The sequence below is a fragment of the Hemitrygon akajei genome, chromosome 1, assembly GCF_048418815.1.
Source record: "Hemitrygon akajei chromosome 1, sHemAka1.3, whole genome shotgun sequence".
NCBI lineage: Eukaryota > Metazoa > Chordata > Chondrichthyes > Myliobatiformes > Dasyatidae > Hemitrygon > Hemitrygon akajei.
The window spans coordinates 212,389,417-212,408,490 of NC_133124.1; the positions used below are offsets into that span (position 1 = coordinate 212,389,417).

General features: G+C 42.7%; 1 protein-coding gene across 3 annotated transcripts in view; it reads right to left on the reverse strand.

Annotated features, from left to right (window-relative positions):
* Positions 1-432: 432 nt before the first annotated feature.
* LOC140735263 (tetraspanin-15-like) overlaps positions 433-19,074 on the reverse strand; it is a 240,030-nt gene continuing 221,388 nt past the window's right edge. For all 3 annotated transcript variants that reach the window (XM_073060147.1, XM_073060128.1, XM_073060120.1), the window contains one exon: positions 433-6,407. In XM_073060147.1, the coding sequence (XP_072916248.1) occupies positions 6,168-6,407 (240 nt within the window). In that variant the 3' untranslated portion in view covers positions 433-6,167. The remainder of the gene's footprint in view (positions 6,408-19,074) is intronic.

Consider the following 19,074-nt stretch of genomic DNA (forward strand, 5'->3'; position numbering starts at 1 on the left):
GTGGTCATTGTAAATAGTCCAGTGATTAGGCTAGGGTTAAAACTGGGGGATTGCTTGGCGGTGCCGCTCATTGGGCCAGAAGGGTATGATGTATTTCTAAAGAAAATAAATAGGATTACAACTCTGATTTATGATCACAATGCAGAGACCACTGTTATAATCTATATGCTAATAGGTTTCAATTACAGAATGTGCAGGAGTTATTTCAAGTCAGGACATAATCATTCCCTTCTTCAATTTGTTTAATAATCTTCCAGATCGTATTGACACCTCTATAAATTATTAAGATGTGATTGTTCCTCTTACCCAGAATAATCAATAAAATTCAATTTATAAAACAAATCCATAATTTCAAAAGCCCAGACTGTCTTACCCAATCTGATCTGTCAAACTGAGAGAACAACACATTGAAAAACTTGATTAGCAACAGCATATTATAATTTTTATTTTATTTTAAATAAGAAAGAACCTGATTCCAAAGTTTTTAAAAACGTATTTTTCAACAGTTCACAATACAAAATTATTTCACAATATTTGTCCAATGTGCATTTTTCTCTAATCAGATTTTGATGACTTCCTGAAATCTGGTTAATTGTTACTCATAGAAAAGAGGTTAGAATTTCATGTTGGTTCAATAACTTCTCATAAATATAATGAATCCCTGTGATACTTCAACCAAACATAATTAAAGACTTTATACCAGCGGTGTATGGGCAATTATATATCAAAATAAACAAAAAAATCAAATAATTGTTTCTTGTTTATCAAATGAACATCGGAAAGTTCAAAAGATAAGGAGATTGCACTTTTTTTTGGAGAATTAAACTTTAAAGAGAACTCACGGCTAAATCTCATAATTAATCCCCTGTCAATTACACTGGACAAAACATTTTTTTGAAAGTGTTGCTTCCTCAGGATTTTTTTTAATGATAGATTGCTTGAAGCAGAACACAAATACAATTTCAGACTACTTTTATCTCATAGGAATTTTGGGAAACAAAATTAACTTTTATTGAATATAAAGTGTTTAGTTGCAAAACAATTAGGAGGACCACAACCTTATTGTGGTTTGGCAGTCCTCGTGCCTCAATGACCCGGAGAGCTATGCAGGCTGATTCAGGGCTCTATACTTTGGCTTTTGGTAGGGTTTCCATGCCAAACAGGTCAAAGGGTAAAGGTCAGATTAAGAATGGTCCACTGGTCCTCCAGGTTTGGGGTTAACAACCCTGACTGGTAAAACAGGTATTCCTGAGTCTCCACCCGGGACTTGCATGACCAACAGTAACAAAAACCAAGAGGAAGCTACGGACATGATGCAGGAAGCCCTGACCACTGCCAGAGATGAATGATCTTCACTGTTGCCCTAAACGCCAGTAGTGTAACAGGCAGTAAGAGTTGCCAATAAAATACACTACTGAAACAGTCTCCTAAGAATGTTCTGTGTGCCTTTGTCTTCTCTGAATGCTGAAAAAGCCAACCAGCTAAAGCTTTACATCATTCAGGACTTACTTCATTTGCCTAAGAGTGACTGTAAAGCTTTTAGTAGGAAAGACATATATTAATCAAGTGCCCACACATTATAAACATAAAAACTTTTAAAAATTATGTCAGTGGGATTGTTTATGTTACTGAATGAGTAACTGAAGGTTCAGTGCTGATAATTAGTAAAATCCCACTATGGAATGAGGAAGTACAGATTTCTGGAAGTGAAAAGCTCGTATCAATATCAGATCACATTATTCAAAATCCATTCTGCCCATATCCACTCCAAACCCAAAAAACTGACTGGCCAAACAATGCATGTCCAGTGCAAGCAGGGATAGGGAATAATCATTGGATTGTCAGGAATACCGCATTCCAAAATACATTTTTATGTGAATGCAGTTTTGTGGGATCCAAGTGCATTATTTGCTTCTAATTCCTAAAATATTTATTTCCCTGGATTGCAGGAGAATGAGACAAGATTTGAGAGAGGTATACAAAATTATGAAAGGTATAGATAGGGTAAATGCAAGGAGGCTTTTTCCATTGAGGTCGGTGAGTCTACCGACCTAAAATATTTGAGAGGGAGCTGAAGGGGAGCTTCCTCACTCAGTGGGTGGTGAGAGTGTAGAATGATTTGTCAGCAGAAGTGGTGGATGCAGGTTCAATTTCAACACTTAAGAGAAATTTTGATAAGAGGGGTATGGTCCAGGTGGGTGTCAATGGAACTAGGCAGAGTAAACTGTTCAGCACAGATTAGATGAGCCAAATGGCCTGTTTCTGTGTTGTATTGCTCTATGACTCTATCTGTGGTAATGAATAGTTATCCAATTTTTTTGTTTTATCTTTTGAGTGAATTTGGTTCCTCTTCAGCTAGTACCAATTTATGTGGAAATCCTTTGATTACCTTTCCCAAATACTGCAATTCTCTGCTGCACCAGCATCCACTCTAGCACCTCTGACAGGTCTGACATTCTAAATGGCCATGTCAGTCGTCCACTGTGACCCAATGTCAACACAAGACCCTTGCAGATAGGAAAGAGAAGCTGAGAGAACTGCTCAGTAAGAGCTGGATTCCAAATCATCTCCATGCGTTATCCATCATCAAGGACCCCCACCATCCAGTCCATGCTCTCTTCTCGCTGCTGCCGTCAAGAAGAAAGTACAGGAACCTGAGGTCCCACACCACCAGGTTCAGAAACGGTAATTACCCTTCAACCATCAGGCTCCTGAACCAATGTGGATAACTTCACTCACCTCAACATTGAACTGATTCCACAACCTACAGACTCACTGGCAAGGGCTCTACTACTCATGGTCTCAGTATTTAATTGTTATTTGGTTATTTCTGTATTTGCATAGTTCTGTCGTCTTTTAGCACATCGGTTGCTTTGTCAGTTTTTCTGTGTAGTTTTTCCTTGACTTTTACTGTATTTCTTTGTTCTACTGTGAATGCCTGCAAGAAAATGAATTTCAGGGTAGCATATAAGTAACTTCATGATAAATTTACTTTGAACTTTGAAGTGACAGTATTGGGATCAAAGCCTTTTTCAAGTCAACAGCAAAGGTAGCAAATGCTCAATAGGACAGGCAGTGAATGTGGAGATAGAAACAGAGCTGAAACTTCACCCTCTGGTGGAAGATCATCCACCTGATATGTTAACTCTGTTTCTCACCCCATGTGCACTATTGTTGAGTATTCCCACTTTTTTTTGGTTTTTCTTTTCTTTTCTCTGCATCTGCCGTGTTGTGCTTTTGCTTTTCAGCAATGGAGACTGAGTTCTCTTTGGAGACATGGTATTACAATTAATCAGTAAGTGTTTAATACTTTTCCCACACACTTTCTCTTCTTACTGGGGTTGATCCTCACAGTTGAGACAATGCGACTCCCCAGTTGACTGTTCTATCCCACTGCTCCTCAGCAAACAGGTCGCTATGTCTCTGACAACTCCTGCGGTCAGAGACAGTGTAAGTATTGTAATAATTATGCTAGTTTAAGAAAAAGGTCAGGACGGTGTATGATCCAGTGAAAAGTGGAATAAATCAGTATGGGAATCAGCACACTCTGGACTTGAAGACCCGAGTTATTGGAAAGGTTGAATAGGTTAGAACTTATTCCCTCGAGTTTAGGAGAGTGAGGGGAGATTTGATTTAGGTATACTAAATGATGAGGGGTATAGACAGGGTAGATACAGATAAGATATAGTAATAGACTTTTTCCACTGAGCTTGGGTGAGACTAGAACTAGAGGTCGTGAGTTGAGAGTGAAAGGGGAAATGTTTAAGGGGAACATGAGGGGGAAATTCTTCACTCAGAGCGTGGTGAGAGTATGGAATGAGCTGCTAGCAGAAGTGGTGGATGTGGGTTCGAATCCAAATTTTGGTTAAATGTTGAATCAGTACATGGATGGGAGGGGTATGAAGGGCTACGGTTCGGGTGCAGGCTGATGGAACTAGGCAAATTAATAGTTAGGCCCAAAAGATGGGCCGAAAGGCTTGTTTCTGTGCTGTAATGTTATATGACTCTATGAATAGACGTGCAGCAGGATAAGTGGTGAAAGCTTGTAGCAAACAATAATTAATTATTCCAGGGAAAAACTACTCTTGCACACCATCTGTAAACTTGAGAAGAATCGTAGAAAGCACAGTACGATAGTCTCTGGGATTTGTGGTGCAGCAATGACGTGCCTTTTGAAACAGTTACAGCAGCAGCGATCACCAATAGGGATCTGATTCTCACCACTCTGTAAGTGGTCTGTATGTTCCACTATGTGGGTTTCTTCCGGGTGCTCCAGTTTCCTCCCATATTCCAAAGACGTACGGTTAGGGTTAGTGAGTTGTGTGCATGCTTTGTTGGTGTCGGACGCACACTGACACCTGCAGGCACAATTCTTGGACAGAGTTGGTCGTTGATGCAAAGCAACGCATTTCACTGTATGTTTTGATGTACATGTGACAAGTAAAGTTCATCTTTTTAGATTGTTAGATACCGCTATGATTTTTGACTCTGCATTTTTCCTTGCCTTGGGGGAAATTCGGATCTTGGTATTGTTAGATTTCCAACTGAATCACTGCCAGCACTGAAGATCAGTGAAGTGTCTGTCAAAAGATAGGAGATTAAACTTGACAAAGTTGTGTGGAGGTGCTGTGCATAGACTGCAGTTTCTGTACTCCGTTGGGATGATGAAACAGAACAAAACTACTGGTGGTGTTTGTCTTGCCAGATCATTTCCCTGTCTGCATCCTGGAAATACTTCAGGTGGATAAGAAGGTAAAATCACTTTGTATTATTATTGAGCATGTACTGGTTAATCAGTAATGAACACAGAACCATATGGCACTCGTAGGATTTGGCTGTTCTGTGCATGCAGGGGTCTAGTTGGGGGGGGGGGGTAATGGACGAGTTAATGGAATGGGAAGTGTTTCCTCTGCCTCAGAACAGGAGAGGAGTCTGCTGCTCAACAGCTCCCCCAGTGGTCCATCCAAGGCTGCTGGGCAGCCTTCACAGAGCCAGAAATCACCCACTGATTAGGGTTCAAATCCTGCCACTGCCTGTCAGGGGTTAGTCCGTTCTCCCCAGGAACACGTGGGTTTCATCAAGGTGTTCTGATTTCCTCCTACATTCCAAAAGACGTAGTGATTAGGGTTTAGTGAGTTGTGGACATGCTATTTTGGCATTGGAAGCACGGCGACATTTGGTGCGCTGCCCTGCACGATCCTTGCTGATTTGATTTTGACGCACGTGAGACAAATAAAACAAATCCTTCTTTCTGATTGAGGAGCTGCAACATTGTCTGTTTGTGCCTGCAGCCTATTATACCAACGGGTTCAGCTGCCAAACTTACCGATGCCCTTTTGAATATGGGATTTATATGAAATTGAGGCGTTGAGGGTGCAAGCCCATGATTGACTCGATTGCTCCTCTCCATTTGAGGCACTGAGCAAGACTGAGGTTGACGAGGATGAGCGCAGAGGACAGACGGGTGTTTGGCGACGTCTGCCCGAATTTGACCAGTCTTCCTCTCCCTCGCTCTCGGAGGACAGTACAGGAGTCACGGGATCCACGTTGCAAGGGTTGATTGCAGAGGCTGCGGACTCGTTTTTGGGGACTTTGGGGTCCATGTTTCATGTGTTTCTGGATTCTGGTCGCACTTTTCCTTTCGCTGCTTTTGAGTGGTCTGATCAGGGCGATCGATGCAGTCCAGGGTGCTTCAGCGAAGAATACTTTGCCCTGCGGTGGGCTAGTGGTGTGAAACTGGACTGATCTAAACTGTATACTACTGGTTTGTTTTCGGATTTTGCCATTTGTACAATCTGTTCTTTGATCACACGTTGGGTGTTCGATGTTTTCTTGAATGTTGTTCATGGTGTTTCTTCGTTTTGTGGCTGCCTGTGGGAGGACAAATCTTAGAGTTCTGAATACATATTTTGATAATAAATGTACTTTGTATCTTTCAATATATTAATTTTCCATGTAATCGGGTTTTCTATGCTCAGAACCCAATGGGGGTTTGGTTGGAATCTACACTGTCTTGTAACAAACCTGATCATACTCCTAACTTTTTTCCTTTGAGAACACCATGGGTATTAGTACAAATGAGAGCATGGAGCTGTCTCTCACACACAGGCAGAATTATCACAAGCCGGTCACTAATTTCAACAGTTGCTGGGTCCTGGAATCCAACCTCAGTTCAGCTCTTCCTCTTTGGTGTCCATCACTTGCGTGTCTTGAAGAGGATGCATGGAGTAGGGGTCTACAGGGTCGTCCTTCGCCTGGTAACCTTCCGCCTTGGGCAGACACATGCACCAGCCAGCCCCGGAGAGATCCAGCAGCTCATACGGAATGCGCACTCTGAACCCATCAACTTCATCCGGGTATTGCGATAGTTTTACCAGGTACAGGCAGCTGAGCAAAATCCCAAGCATCTGCAAGAAACAAAAGGGCAGCTTACTTAAAACAGGTGTGGAGAAACTAGGTTATGGGCATGTTTTTTACGCAGACAGCGGTGAGCGCTGCCAGAGGTGCTGGTAGAGACAGATACATTAGACACATTTAAGGAACTCTTAGATAAGCACATGGATGATAGAAATACAGAGGACTATATAGGAAGGAAAAGTTAAGATTGATCTTGGAGTAGGTTAAAAGGTGAGCACAACATTGTAGGCCGAAAGGCCTGCACTGTGCTGTAAATGTTCTCTGCAGTAACTTCACTTATCAAATTCTGTCCAAGGCTAGTGAAAGGAACTTTCAGCACGTTAGGTTTCAGGAAAGTGATATTTGTCCTCTGCCTTTGGCCCTGTCGATTGTGTCTGCTTTTAACGGACTTGCCTGTAACAACATCCTTTTATTCCCCATTCAGGGTAGGCACATGGGTGAAAGAAAAATGTTGGGCTATGTGGGAGGGGAAGATTAGATTGTTCTTGGAATAGGTTAAAGGGTTGGCACAACCCTAGTGGGCAGAGTGGCCTGTATTGTGCTGAACTGTTCTATGTTCTATGCCTGTCACGTGCCAACGAAAATTTTTTGCGAGCCCCAAGGATGCTCGGGTAAAAAATTTTGTTGGCATGCAATATGCATCACCACCCCTCGATTCTTTAAACCCCACCACAATAAAAAAAGATGCTCATTGATTATTTTTACAGTCAAATGAAACAGCAAGTGAATTTTTCCAACCCAAGAATGGTGTGGTGTTTGCACAGGAGACGTCTTATGCCAGCTTGGCACCAGCTAGATGGTTGCAGAAACACGTGATGGCTAAATACAGGAGCAGGCTTACTGATGAAACTGGAGCTATGTGCATAGCTCACAACATAACCAATACAAGCTGGTATAAAATACTTGTCATCGCTGGTGCAGCAACAAAGGTCTCACTGAGAGTACAGAGTGTTTATTAACATTTCCTCGATCTTTTAAGTATATGCACTAAAGTTTATAATTTCATGTTCACATTTTTTTACGTTAGGAGGTACAATAACAATACTGTTTAGAAATGAGGTTATTTTTCAATTTCCTTTTTAAAAGATTAATATTAACTTTTGAACAAGATCGTTAAAATGCTTCATATATTTCAATCTGCCTTGTTATACTTTTATTAATAGTAAAACAATGAATACACATAAATAAGTACCAGAACTCATCTGTTTTCATAAAAATATCCATAATTATTGTTACAACTTCATTAATCAATGATAATCTCTGTTCAAAATTACAATGGCATGCAAGGCAACATTTTTTTAGAAGATGATCACCCATTTGGACACATGCTCACCAAAAGGTTCACCAACCCACACTTAAAACATAGGAGCTAGAACAGTACAACACAGGGAGAGGCCCTTCAGCCCATCATATCTGCACTGAACAATGTAGCTAATCACAACTGCTTCACAAAGTCTCATTTAGAATCAGAACCAGGTTTAATATCACTGGCATATGTTGTGAAATTTGTTGTCTTTGCGACAGCACTACAATGCAATACATAATAATAGAAAAAAATGAGAACTACAGTAAATATATGTGTGTGTAAATTGTTAAATTAAGTGAGTAGTGCAAAAACAGAATTAAAAAGCAGTGACATAGTGTTCATGGGTTCAATGTCCATTCAGAAACTGACTGCAGAGGGGAAAAAGCTGTTCCTGAATCATTGTGTGTGTCACCTCAGGCTTCTGTACCTCCTTCCTGATGGTAGCAATAAGAAGAAGGCATGTCCTGGCTGATGTGGGACCATAATGATGATGCTGCCTTTTTTTGAAGCATCACTCTTTGAAGGTGTCATAGATATTATGGAGGCTTGTGCCCATGATGGAGCTGATTAAGTTTACAGCTCCCTGCAGCTTATTTCAATCCTGTGCCGTAGCGCTCCCCACCACCCCCATGTCGGACGTTGATGCTGCCAGTTAGAATGCTCTTCACGGTATATCTGCAGAAATTTGCAAGTGCATTCCCTCGATTCCTTGCCTGTTTACGCATCTGTCTAAATATCTTGCAGCAAATGTATCCTTAATTAATCGAACGAGCAATTTCTTGTGGGTATTTTATCTACCTATTGATTCACATGGTACAGAAATACACACAAAACTTCCCCTCAGATTCTCTATAAAATTCCTAATTCTCTCCCTAAACTCCGTTTATGCATAAACACGAGAAATTCTGCAGAACCTGGAAATTCAAAGCAACAGACACAAAGTGCTGGAGGAACTCAGCAGGCCAGACAGCATCTATGAAAATGAATAAACAGTCAGCGTTTTAGGCCAAAACCCTTCTTCAGGACTGGAAAGGAAGGGAGAAGATGCCAGAATTAAAAGGTTGGGGGTGGGGAGGAAGATAGCTAGAAAGAAAAAGGTGAAGCCAAGAAGAATGGAAAGGTAAAGGGTTGGAGAGGAAGGGACCTGATAGGATAGGAGAGAGGACCAAAGGAGAAAGGGAGGGAGGAGGGCCACCGGGGGAAGGTGATAGGCAGATGAGACAAGGCAAGACCAGAGTGGGGAAAGGGAGGGGAATTTTTTTTTACCGGAAGGAGAAATTGATATTCATGTCATCAGGTTGGAGGTAATCCAGACAGAATATAAGGTGTTACTCAACCACCCTGAGGATGGCCTCATTATGGCACAAAAGGAAGCCATGGGCTGACATGTTGGAACTGGACTGGGAATTGGAATTAAAACGTTTGGCGTCCGGGAGGTTCTGCTTTTGGCGGATGGAGCGGAGGTGCTCAAGGAAGCGACTCGCTAATTTACGATGGGTCTCACCAATACAGTGAGCCGCATCGGGAGCACCGGACGAAACAGGCGACCCCAGCAGTTTGACAGATGTAGTATTGCCTCACCTGTAAGCCTGTTTAGGGCAATGAATGGAGGTGAGGGAGGGGGTGAATGAGTAGGTGCAGCACTTTTGCAGCTTGCAGGGATAAAGGCCGGGAGGGAGCACCTATGCCTGCAGACCTTCTTAAATGAAAGAATAACTTTAGCACGCCTCAAGTCTTCTGCTACGTCACCTGTGCATTAACAAAAACGTAGAAGTCCCCATCAAGAACCCTGCAATCTCCTCTCTTGACTCTCATGGCATACTATGCTTTGTTGGTAAGTGAACGGTGTTGCTTGTTAACGCAAATGGCACATTTCACCATTGCTTTGATGTATATGTGATAAATAAGAGGAATCAGAATCTGGATTGATCTTATCTGGAACTTTTCAACTCTTACGTGTTCCAAAACCGCCAACACCTGCACCATGTTCTTGACTATCAACATAACAAATGCAAATTTCATATAAAGGGTTTGTACGTTCTCCCCATGACTGCGTGGGTTTCCTCCGGGTGCTCTGGTTTCCTCCCACATTTCCAAGATGTACCGATTGGTTGGCTAATTGGTCAATGTAAATTGTACCATGATTAGGCAAGGGTTAAATCTGGGGTTGCTGGACAGTGTGGCTTGAAAGGCTGGAAAAAACCTGCATTTATACACACAGTGGCCATCTTATTAGGTAGCACATGTATTTAATAAAGTGACCTCTGAGTCTATGTTCGTGGTCTTCAGCTGCTGTAGCCCATCCACTTCAAGATTCAACATGCTGTACATTCAGAGATGTTCCTCTGCATACCACTGTTGTGACGCATGGTTACTTGAGTTACAGTGGCCTTCCTGTCAGCTTGAACCAGTCTGGCCATTCTCCCCGACCTCTCTCATTAACAAGGCATTGTCACCCACAGAACTGCCCCTCACTGGATACTTTCTGTTTGTCACACCATTCTCTGTAAACTCTAGTGACTCTTGTGTCTGGAAGTCCCAGGCAATCAGTAGTTTCTGAGATACTCAAACCACCCCATCTGGCACCAACATGTTCAAAGTAATTTAGATCACATTTCTTCCTCCTTTCTGATGTTTGGCCTGAACAACCACTGAATCTCTTGACCATATCCACATGCTTTTATGCATTGTTTTGCTGCTAATTGATTGGCTGATTAGATAATGCATTAACGAGCTGGTGTACAGGTGTATCAATTAAATGGCCCCAGGGTGTAGTGTATTCTTTGAACATCTTGACTCCACATGCAAATTATCCCTTTGATTGATAGTAGCCATTGAGCCATTGCTGACAGTGGAATAAAATCTGAGGTAATTTTGGTGAGAGAAATAACTTTTATTTGCTTTGTTTTAGTGCCAAGTTAACACACGAGATTTGCTTGCAATGCCTTAACACTCATTGTTTCTCACAATCTGACTGAGCTCATGACTGCTCTCAATATGAATGGCACGTCGTGGCAGAATGTAATCAAAGTCCCGCTCCAGCACGAATGACTTTTTATTCTCCTCAAGCCAAGCGATAAATTATATCATTTGCTCGCTGCTCACAGTCTCTGTTGCTCGCGTACATTCAGTGGGACGTCCACAACGGGGTTGCCTGTGTACTGTTTGACTTCCCCTCCCCGTTCCAGCCCCAACATCAGATCAACAGCTTGAGGGTAACAATTAAGGACAGTAACCTCCCCACAGAACCTGACTCGTAACAAATGTGGCTGGAGCTGTTTGCTAACCCGACAAGCCGCATCATTGATTATGTCATGGAATTCCTGCTCTGGAAACTCCATCATCCAAAGTAGAAAGTCAATCTGTCTTCCAACCCTGACGTGCATCCAGGCAGCATAAACACAGAAAATTAACATTAGTTTAAAATTACTTGTGCAAACCTTTCAATTGAGAAAGAAATGGGAAGCCCGATTTATTCAAACTACATTAAGGTTCAAAGCTCAAATTTATTATCAACGCTTGTACATGTTGGATGGCAGGGTGTAGATGGATCTCTACCAAAGGAGGTGTAAGGTGCTCCTTCCCTCCGCTAGCCTACAGGTCACCCTTGGGCAAGGTGTGGCACCTGCTTAGTCCTCCCGATCAGGGTCATGTGAAACCATGGCAGCAGGTGATGGATGGTCGTACGAGCAGCTGATTCATATCACAAGTCCTGGTTATGCGACCACTGACACCAGGCAGGCAATCTCTGAGGAGTATTGATAATGGCTGGGGTCACCCTTCTTGTAAAGACACTGCCCAGAACTCGATGGCAAACCACTTCTGTAGGAAAATTTGCCCAGAACAATCATGATCATGGGACCATGATCGCCCATGTTATATGACAAGGCATGTAGTGACAATGAAGGATGTGCTACCATTTTCTTGCAGGCATTCACAGGAAAATACTTCTGGAAAAAGTAGACCTAAACAGACGAAGATGACAAACAACCAATGTGCACAGACAAATAATACTGAAAACATGAATTGTAAAGAGTCTTTGAAAGTGAGTCTGTACATTGTAGAATCAGTTCAGAGAAGTTTATTCATGCCTGATGGTTGTAGGGTGATAACTGTTCTTGAACCCGGAGGTTTCGAACCTAAGCCTCAACTCAAGATGCTTTTTATTGTCATTTTGACCATAGACTGCTAGTACAGTACACAGTAAAAATGAAACAACGTTCCTCCAGGACCCTGGTGCTGCATGAAACAACACAAAACTACACTAGACTATGTGAGGCAGCACAAGGCTACACTGGACTACGTAAAACATCATAAAAACTACATTAGACTACAGACCTACACAGGACTACATAAAGTGCACAAAACAGTGTGGGCAGTACAATAATTAATTAATAAACAAAACAATAGGCACAGTAGAGGATAAGTTTCAATATAATAATAAATTATGTAGATGTCAGTCTAGACTCTGGGTATATGTCAGTTTACCTCCTACCCGATGATAGTTGCATTGTTTGGAAAACAAGTCAAGGAATAATACATGACCTGTTTTCCAAACATTTTCATTCCCTTGATAATATCCCTTGTGAAATCAGCATCCTGCTGTGGATTTCTCTATTTATTTTGTTGTAATTACATCTGATCTTTCGTTTACTTTTGGGTTAGCTCCTCGTTGCCAGTGAGATGTGCATCATTACCGATGATCTGATACTCCTGCACGTGGTTTCCTGATTAATCGAGTGATAATGGAAAGCAGTGCTGGATGCTCCAGCTTCCTGCCACGTCCCAATCACCACTCACTTACATAACCACAATATATTACAGAGGCGCGAAAAGGATTGCTGTAAGGATATGAAGGCACGTAAAGAACAACTGATAATAGATTCTGTAATTCAAAATCAAGCATTGGAAAAACAGAAATCTTTGGGTTGTATTGACTGCCAAAAAGGATGTTATTCTGTCCCATACACATAGTTAGAAGCTTGTAGGTCAAGTCAAGTTTGCTGTCATACATGTGTACCATCAAACCAGACAATGTTTTTCTGGACCAGGGTGTAAAGCATAGTGGTACACCTAACACACATATAACACACAATAACTTAGCGCTCACAGTGAATGTTAGTAGTGGTAAGGTGGAATAGGGTGGTAAGTGACGGGCCTGTGAGGTGAATAAAATTTGGATCACTGTAAATTGGTGCCTGATGATTCCTGCAGACCTGACAGGCTGAAGGGTGTATTTATTTTTTGAGATCCAGTGCAGAATAGGCCTTTCCGGTCCTTTGAGCCACGCTGCGCAGCAATTCCCCCACTTTATCTATCTATCTACTCCTCCCCCCCCCCACCATTTTACTCTTTCCTCCCCTCTTCCTTTCCAGTCCTGATGAAAGATCTTGGTCCAAACGTCAGCTCTCCATGACCTGCTAAGTTATAAAGACACACAATCTATACAGTGAGGAATAGGCCCATTCGGGCCTTCGAGCCACACCGCCCAGCAAGGCCCTGATTTAGTCCAAGTCTAATCTCGGAATGATTTATAATGACCAAATAACCTACCAACCAAGACTCTGGAAGGAAACCAGAGCACCCAGAGGCAACCCACACTGTCGCACAGGGAATGTACAGACCCTTCACAGGCAGTGGTGGGAATTGAACCCGGATCGCCCATACTGTAAAGTGTTGTTGTGCTAACCACCGCACCACCATGCTGCATGTCTTTATAACACACATAAAATGGTGGAGGAACTTAGCAGGTCAAGCAGCTTCTATTGAGAGAAATAGAGGTGAAGTTTTGTGGCAAGCCCCTTCATCAGGACTGGAAAAGAAGACGGGGGAATGTCAGCACAAGAAGGTTGGGAGACATACAAGCTAGAAGGTGAAACTAGGAGAGTGGGAAGGTGTGTGGGTGTGGAAAGGGTGATAATTAGGGAAGTTGGGAGGTGATAGGTGGGAGGTAAAGAGGTGAAGAAGGAGGAATCTCTTAGGAGAGAGGAGTGAACTATGGAGAAAGGGAAGGAAGGGGGCACCAGAGGAAGGTGATAGGCAGGTGAGGAGAAGAGAGAAGGTAAGAGGGAAGCCAAAATGGGGAATGGGAAAAATTACTGGAAGTTAGAGAAATTGCTGTTCATACCATCAGGTTGGAGGGTACCCAGACAGAATATAAGGTGTTGCTCTCCACTCTGAGAGAAGACCATGGACCAAAATGTTGGAATGGGAATGGACAATGGAATTAAAATGGCTGGCCTCCGGGAAATCCTGCTTGTTGGGAAAGGAGCGAAGGTACTGTATGTCTTTCTGGATGGTGATTAGTTGTAAATCACTAAGCACCTGCCCAGCCACTATAATGTGTGCTTCACCCACTGCAGCCATTGTCACCTAGCTAACAATATCAATGGGCACACAACACACTTTTCCTCAAACTGTGAAACATTGGAGCTTTTGCCAGTAATCTCTGACCCTCACTGCTCATTGTACACAGTGCAGAGTTCAGCAACTGGTAAGTAGGATTAATACCATCACATGTACCAAGATACAGTGAGAAATCTGATTTGCATGTCATCTGTATGGATCACGTCCTCATATCAGTGCCTCAAGGTAGTACAAGGGAAAAACAGTTGACAGAATTGGTACGCACAACCAATGGACTCACTTTCAAGAATTCTTCAGCTCATGTTCTCGATATTTATTGCTTATTTATTTATTATTATCTTTTTCTTTTTCTATTTGCATAGTTCGCTGTCTTTTGCACTTTGGTTGAATGCCCAAGTTGGTGTGGCCCTTCATTGATTCTATTATGGTTATTCTATAGATTTATTGAGAAAATTAATCTCAGGATTGTATATGATATACAATTAATCTCAGGATTGTATATGGTGAAATTTACTTTGAACTTTGAGACTATAGTGTTCTAGATACAGATGGAGTGCAGTGCAGGTAATTAATAAACTGCAAGCCTGTAATGAATATGAGAAAATCTGCAGATGCTGGAAATCCAAAGCAACACACACAAATTGCTGGAGGAACTCAGCAGGCCAGGCAGCATCTATGGAAAAGAAGAAACAGTCGAAGTTCCAGGCTGAAACCCTTCTTTAAGACGGAAAGTGAGGGGGAAATATACCAGCATCAAAAGGTGGGTGGGGTGGGGGTGGTGGTGGAAGGAGACTAGCTGGAAGGTGAAGCCAGGTGGCTGGGAAAGGTCAAGGGCTGGAGAAGAAAGAATCTGATAGGAGAGGAGAATGGACCATAAGAGAAAGGGAAGGAAGAGAGGACCTAAGGGAAAATAACAGGCAGGTGAGAAGAGGTGAAAGATCATGAAAAGAAGTGAAAGATCAGAGTTGGGAATGGAGGCCGTGTTGGGTGGGTGGGGGGGGGGGGTGTAGATTTGTTTACTGGAGGGAGAAATCATTATTCATGCCGTCAAGTTGGAGAGTTTCTGTAGCAGTTACACTTTATTCTATATTGTTATTGCTTTACCTTGTTCTACCTGAATTCAGTGTGTGATGATGTGATCTGTGCGAGCAGTACGCAAGGCAAGCTTTTCACTCTACCTGTTAATGTGACAGTAATGAACCAATACCAGAAATGGGGCAGAGTTACCAAAGCTCACAGTCACTCTGTTGTGTTCACCACTGACAGTTTTAAGTGAGTCCATGTTCAGTAATGATACACCAGTCCACCTCTCATACATTATCACAGGCCACTATAAGCTTCATAGAAACGTAGAAAATAGGTGCAGGAGTAGGCCATTCAACCCTTCGAGCCTGCACCGCCATTCAGTATGATCATGGCTGATCATCCAACTCAGAACCCTGTACCTGCTTTCTCTCCATACCCCCTGATCCCTTTGGCCACAAGGGCCATATCTAACTTCCTGCTTTGACAAAGTAGCTCCTGACCTGTCCCAGCAGAGGTGATGACAAAAGGCAAGTTACAGAATGGTGGAAACTTACTGTGATGAAGGAAACCACTTGGGCATTCATTTCCCCGCCGGCTCTTTGAAAGCACTATCATTCTCACATCCCACATTGCTTTACGGTTGACAATACAGTCAGCCCTTCATCTCACCCCCTCGCTCTTCCTCCCAAATACTTATACAATTCCTTGAAAATGATTTATAGAATCAATACCTCCAACTGATTTAGAGTTCTGGGATTTCAGTTGCTCTTTTGAGCAACAATATTTCTGTTCACATCCCCTTCACACGTTCTGCCTGTGATTCTGCATATTGATCTATCGACCAGAGGGAACGGTTATTATATATCTGTCCTATCAAAGCCACTCATCATCTGAACATCTCGATTAAGCATTTTATTATCCTTCCCTGTGCCGGAGAAGTTTTGAATTCATAAAGAGGATTAATATTATGTCTCTTGTTTCCTAGTCTTCAAACTTGTGCTTGAGTTAATCTACGTAGAAGAATATCCGAGAACACGAAAAGAACAAAAGGGATTTTTGGTGATATCCTGTCTCAAACTAAATAAGGCAGCAAGGTTAAAATTGGATCGGAGGAATTTAGGAGTCCATGATGACAGAAAGATTCTATAGGATGGGAGATACATTGTAGACAATATCTAGAGAAACCTGGAGGTCCTACTGAAAGGGCAAGATAAGGTGGATGTGGAGAAGATGTTTCTGTTAGTGGGGAGTCCAGAACCAGTCCCAGAATAGAAGGATGCCCCTTTAGAGCAGAGTTGAGGAGGAATTTCTTTAGCCACAGGGTGGTGAATTTGTAGAACTCATTGCCTCAGATAGCTGTGGAGGCCAAGTCATTAGGAGGCTGATAGGTTCCTGATTAGTAAGGGTGTCAAAGGTTATGGGGAGAATGCAGGAGAATAAGGTTGAGAAGGATAATAAATCAGTTATGGTCGAATGGCAGAGCAGATGTAACGGGTCAACTAGCCTAATACTGTTCCTATGACTTATGATCTTATGGACATCTGAGTGATCAGGATGAGGTTAAAGGGGCTGAGGGATTTAATATAGAGGCATTGAGTAGTGCACGATGAGTGCAGAGGAGGTGAGTGAAAGCGAGTGGAAACTAACTCAAGTGCAGCAACAGAGTTTCAAGTAAGCTCAGGTTCGCAGGGAGTAGAGTCTGGCCAGGAGTGTGACAAGATTTCCGCAGAGGCAGGGCCTCAACAGGAGGGGAAAGCAGGTGATCTTTGTTCTGAAGGTGATGTGGGCCCAGAGGCTAATCCCGCAGGTTAAGTGGGATGATAAAATGGTGAACAGAGGGACTCAGCTTGACAGAGCGGCTGAAGGTAATTATATGTGGCTTAATATTAATGGAGAAATGAAGCATCTGTCAGCAGCTGTAGATTGTTCTATCTCAGCAGAAACAATTATGACTGCAACATAACCAGGATCGATGGCACATTCATAATCAGAGAGGACAGAAGCAGTGTAGAGTGATGGGGTAAAGCCGATTTGTTAAATTCCCCTTGAAACACAGAGCAGAGAAACAAGTCCTTTGGCCCATCTGCTTGGTTCTGAACAAAAATGCTCCCTAGTCCCATTGACCCACACCTAGACCATAGGCTCAGTCCATGTACTTATCCAAATTTCTCTGAAATGTTGAAATTGAACCCACATCCACTGGCAGCTTGTTTCACCCTCACTTTCCCCTTAAATATTTCACCTTTCACACTTAACCTATGACCTTTAGCTCTAGTTTCACCCAACCTTGGTGGAAAAAGCTTGCTTGCATTAACCCTATCTATACCCCTTATAAGGTTGGCGGAGTGGAGATACGTCTCTACCAAAGGAGGTGCAAGGCACTCCATCCCTCCACTAGCCTGCAGGTCACTCTGGGCAAGGTGTAGTACCTGCTTAGTCCCCGATCAGGGTCAGGTGAAGCCATGGGAGCATGTGGTGCATATCATAAATCCAGATTATGTGACCAGGCAGACAATCTCTGAATATTGATAATGGCTGGGGTCACCCATCTTGTAAAGACACTGTCCAGAAGAAGGCAATGGCAAACCACTTCTGTAGAAAAATTTACCAAGAGCAATTATGGTCATGAGACCATGATTGCACACGTCATACAACACGGCACGTAATGATGATGTCATATGACATGGCACATAATAATGACGATGATGACCTACAGAAAAGATATAAAGAAGGCTGAAAGAGTATGGAGAAGATTTAAAATAATGTTGGTGGGACTTGATGACCTGAGTTATAGGGAAAGGCTGAACAGGTTCTGACTTTATAAAAGAATGAGGGACGATTTGATAGTGTGTACAGCATTACGAAGGGAATAGAAAGGGTTAATGCAATCAGGCTTTCTTCAGCGACTTTGGGTGGAACTAGAACTAGAGGACATAGGTTAAAGGTAAAAGGTGAAAAATGAAGTATTTAAAATGAATCTGAGGGGGGGAACTTTTTCACTCAAAAGGTGGGGCATGTTTGGAACGAGCTGCCAGAGGAAGTGATGGATTTAAAAGGTTTGGATAAATATATGGATGGGAGGAACAGAGGAGGGCAATGGGCTAGGTACAGGTCACTGGGGATAGACAGAATGCACAATTTGGCATAGATTAGATGGGATGAATAGCCTGTTTCTGTGCTGTAGTGCTCTATGACTCAATCTACCTACATGCTGGCTTGCAATTCCTGCTGCTATGTGGGAGGAAACTGGAGCATCCGGAGGAAAAGCATATGGTTACAGGGAGAAATGAGAACTCTTTACAGGAAGTGGCGGGAGTTGAACCCTGATCAATGAACACTGGTGATGTACAGCGACTATCCCAACCATTATGCTGCTGTGCTGCCCTCAGGAGTGCATGGGAAATCTCTGGCCTCTGCAGCACACTGCCGAGGAGTCCCTGTGATTAATGACTCTGGCATGGAGCTGCTCATGTTGCACTCCCGCTCCTCAGAAATCCCGGGAAGCACAGAAATGGTGGACAGCCGCAGTCTTCCTCAGAACAGTAGGGAGTCCAAAACTAGAAGGCACAGATGAAAGGGAAAAGGTTTAAGAGTGACCGGATGGAGGGTGTATGGAACAAGCCATCAGAGGAAGTGGTAGAGGCTGATAGACGGTCAGGAAAACAGGGGTTGAGAGCGATAATAAATCAGCATAATGGAATGACAGAGAGGATTTGATGGGCCAAATGGCCTTAGTCTGCTCTTATGTCTAATGGCAGAAGTTGATAGGTTTTTGATTGGTCAGGGTATAAGAAGGCAGGAGATTGGGGCTGAGAGAACAAGACTAATTCTGCTCCTATATCTTACGGTCTTATGTGTCCAAGTTAAAACACATTTGGACAGGTGCATGAATAGGAAAGACGGTGAGGACTATGAGCCAAATGCGTCTAACTCAGATAGACATCTCATCATGGGTGAGA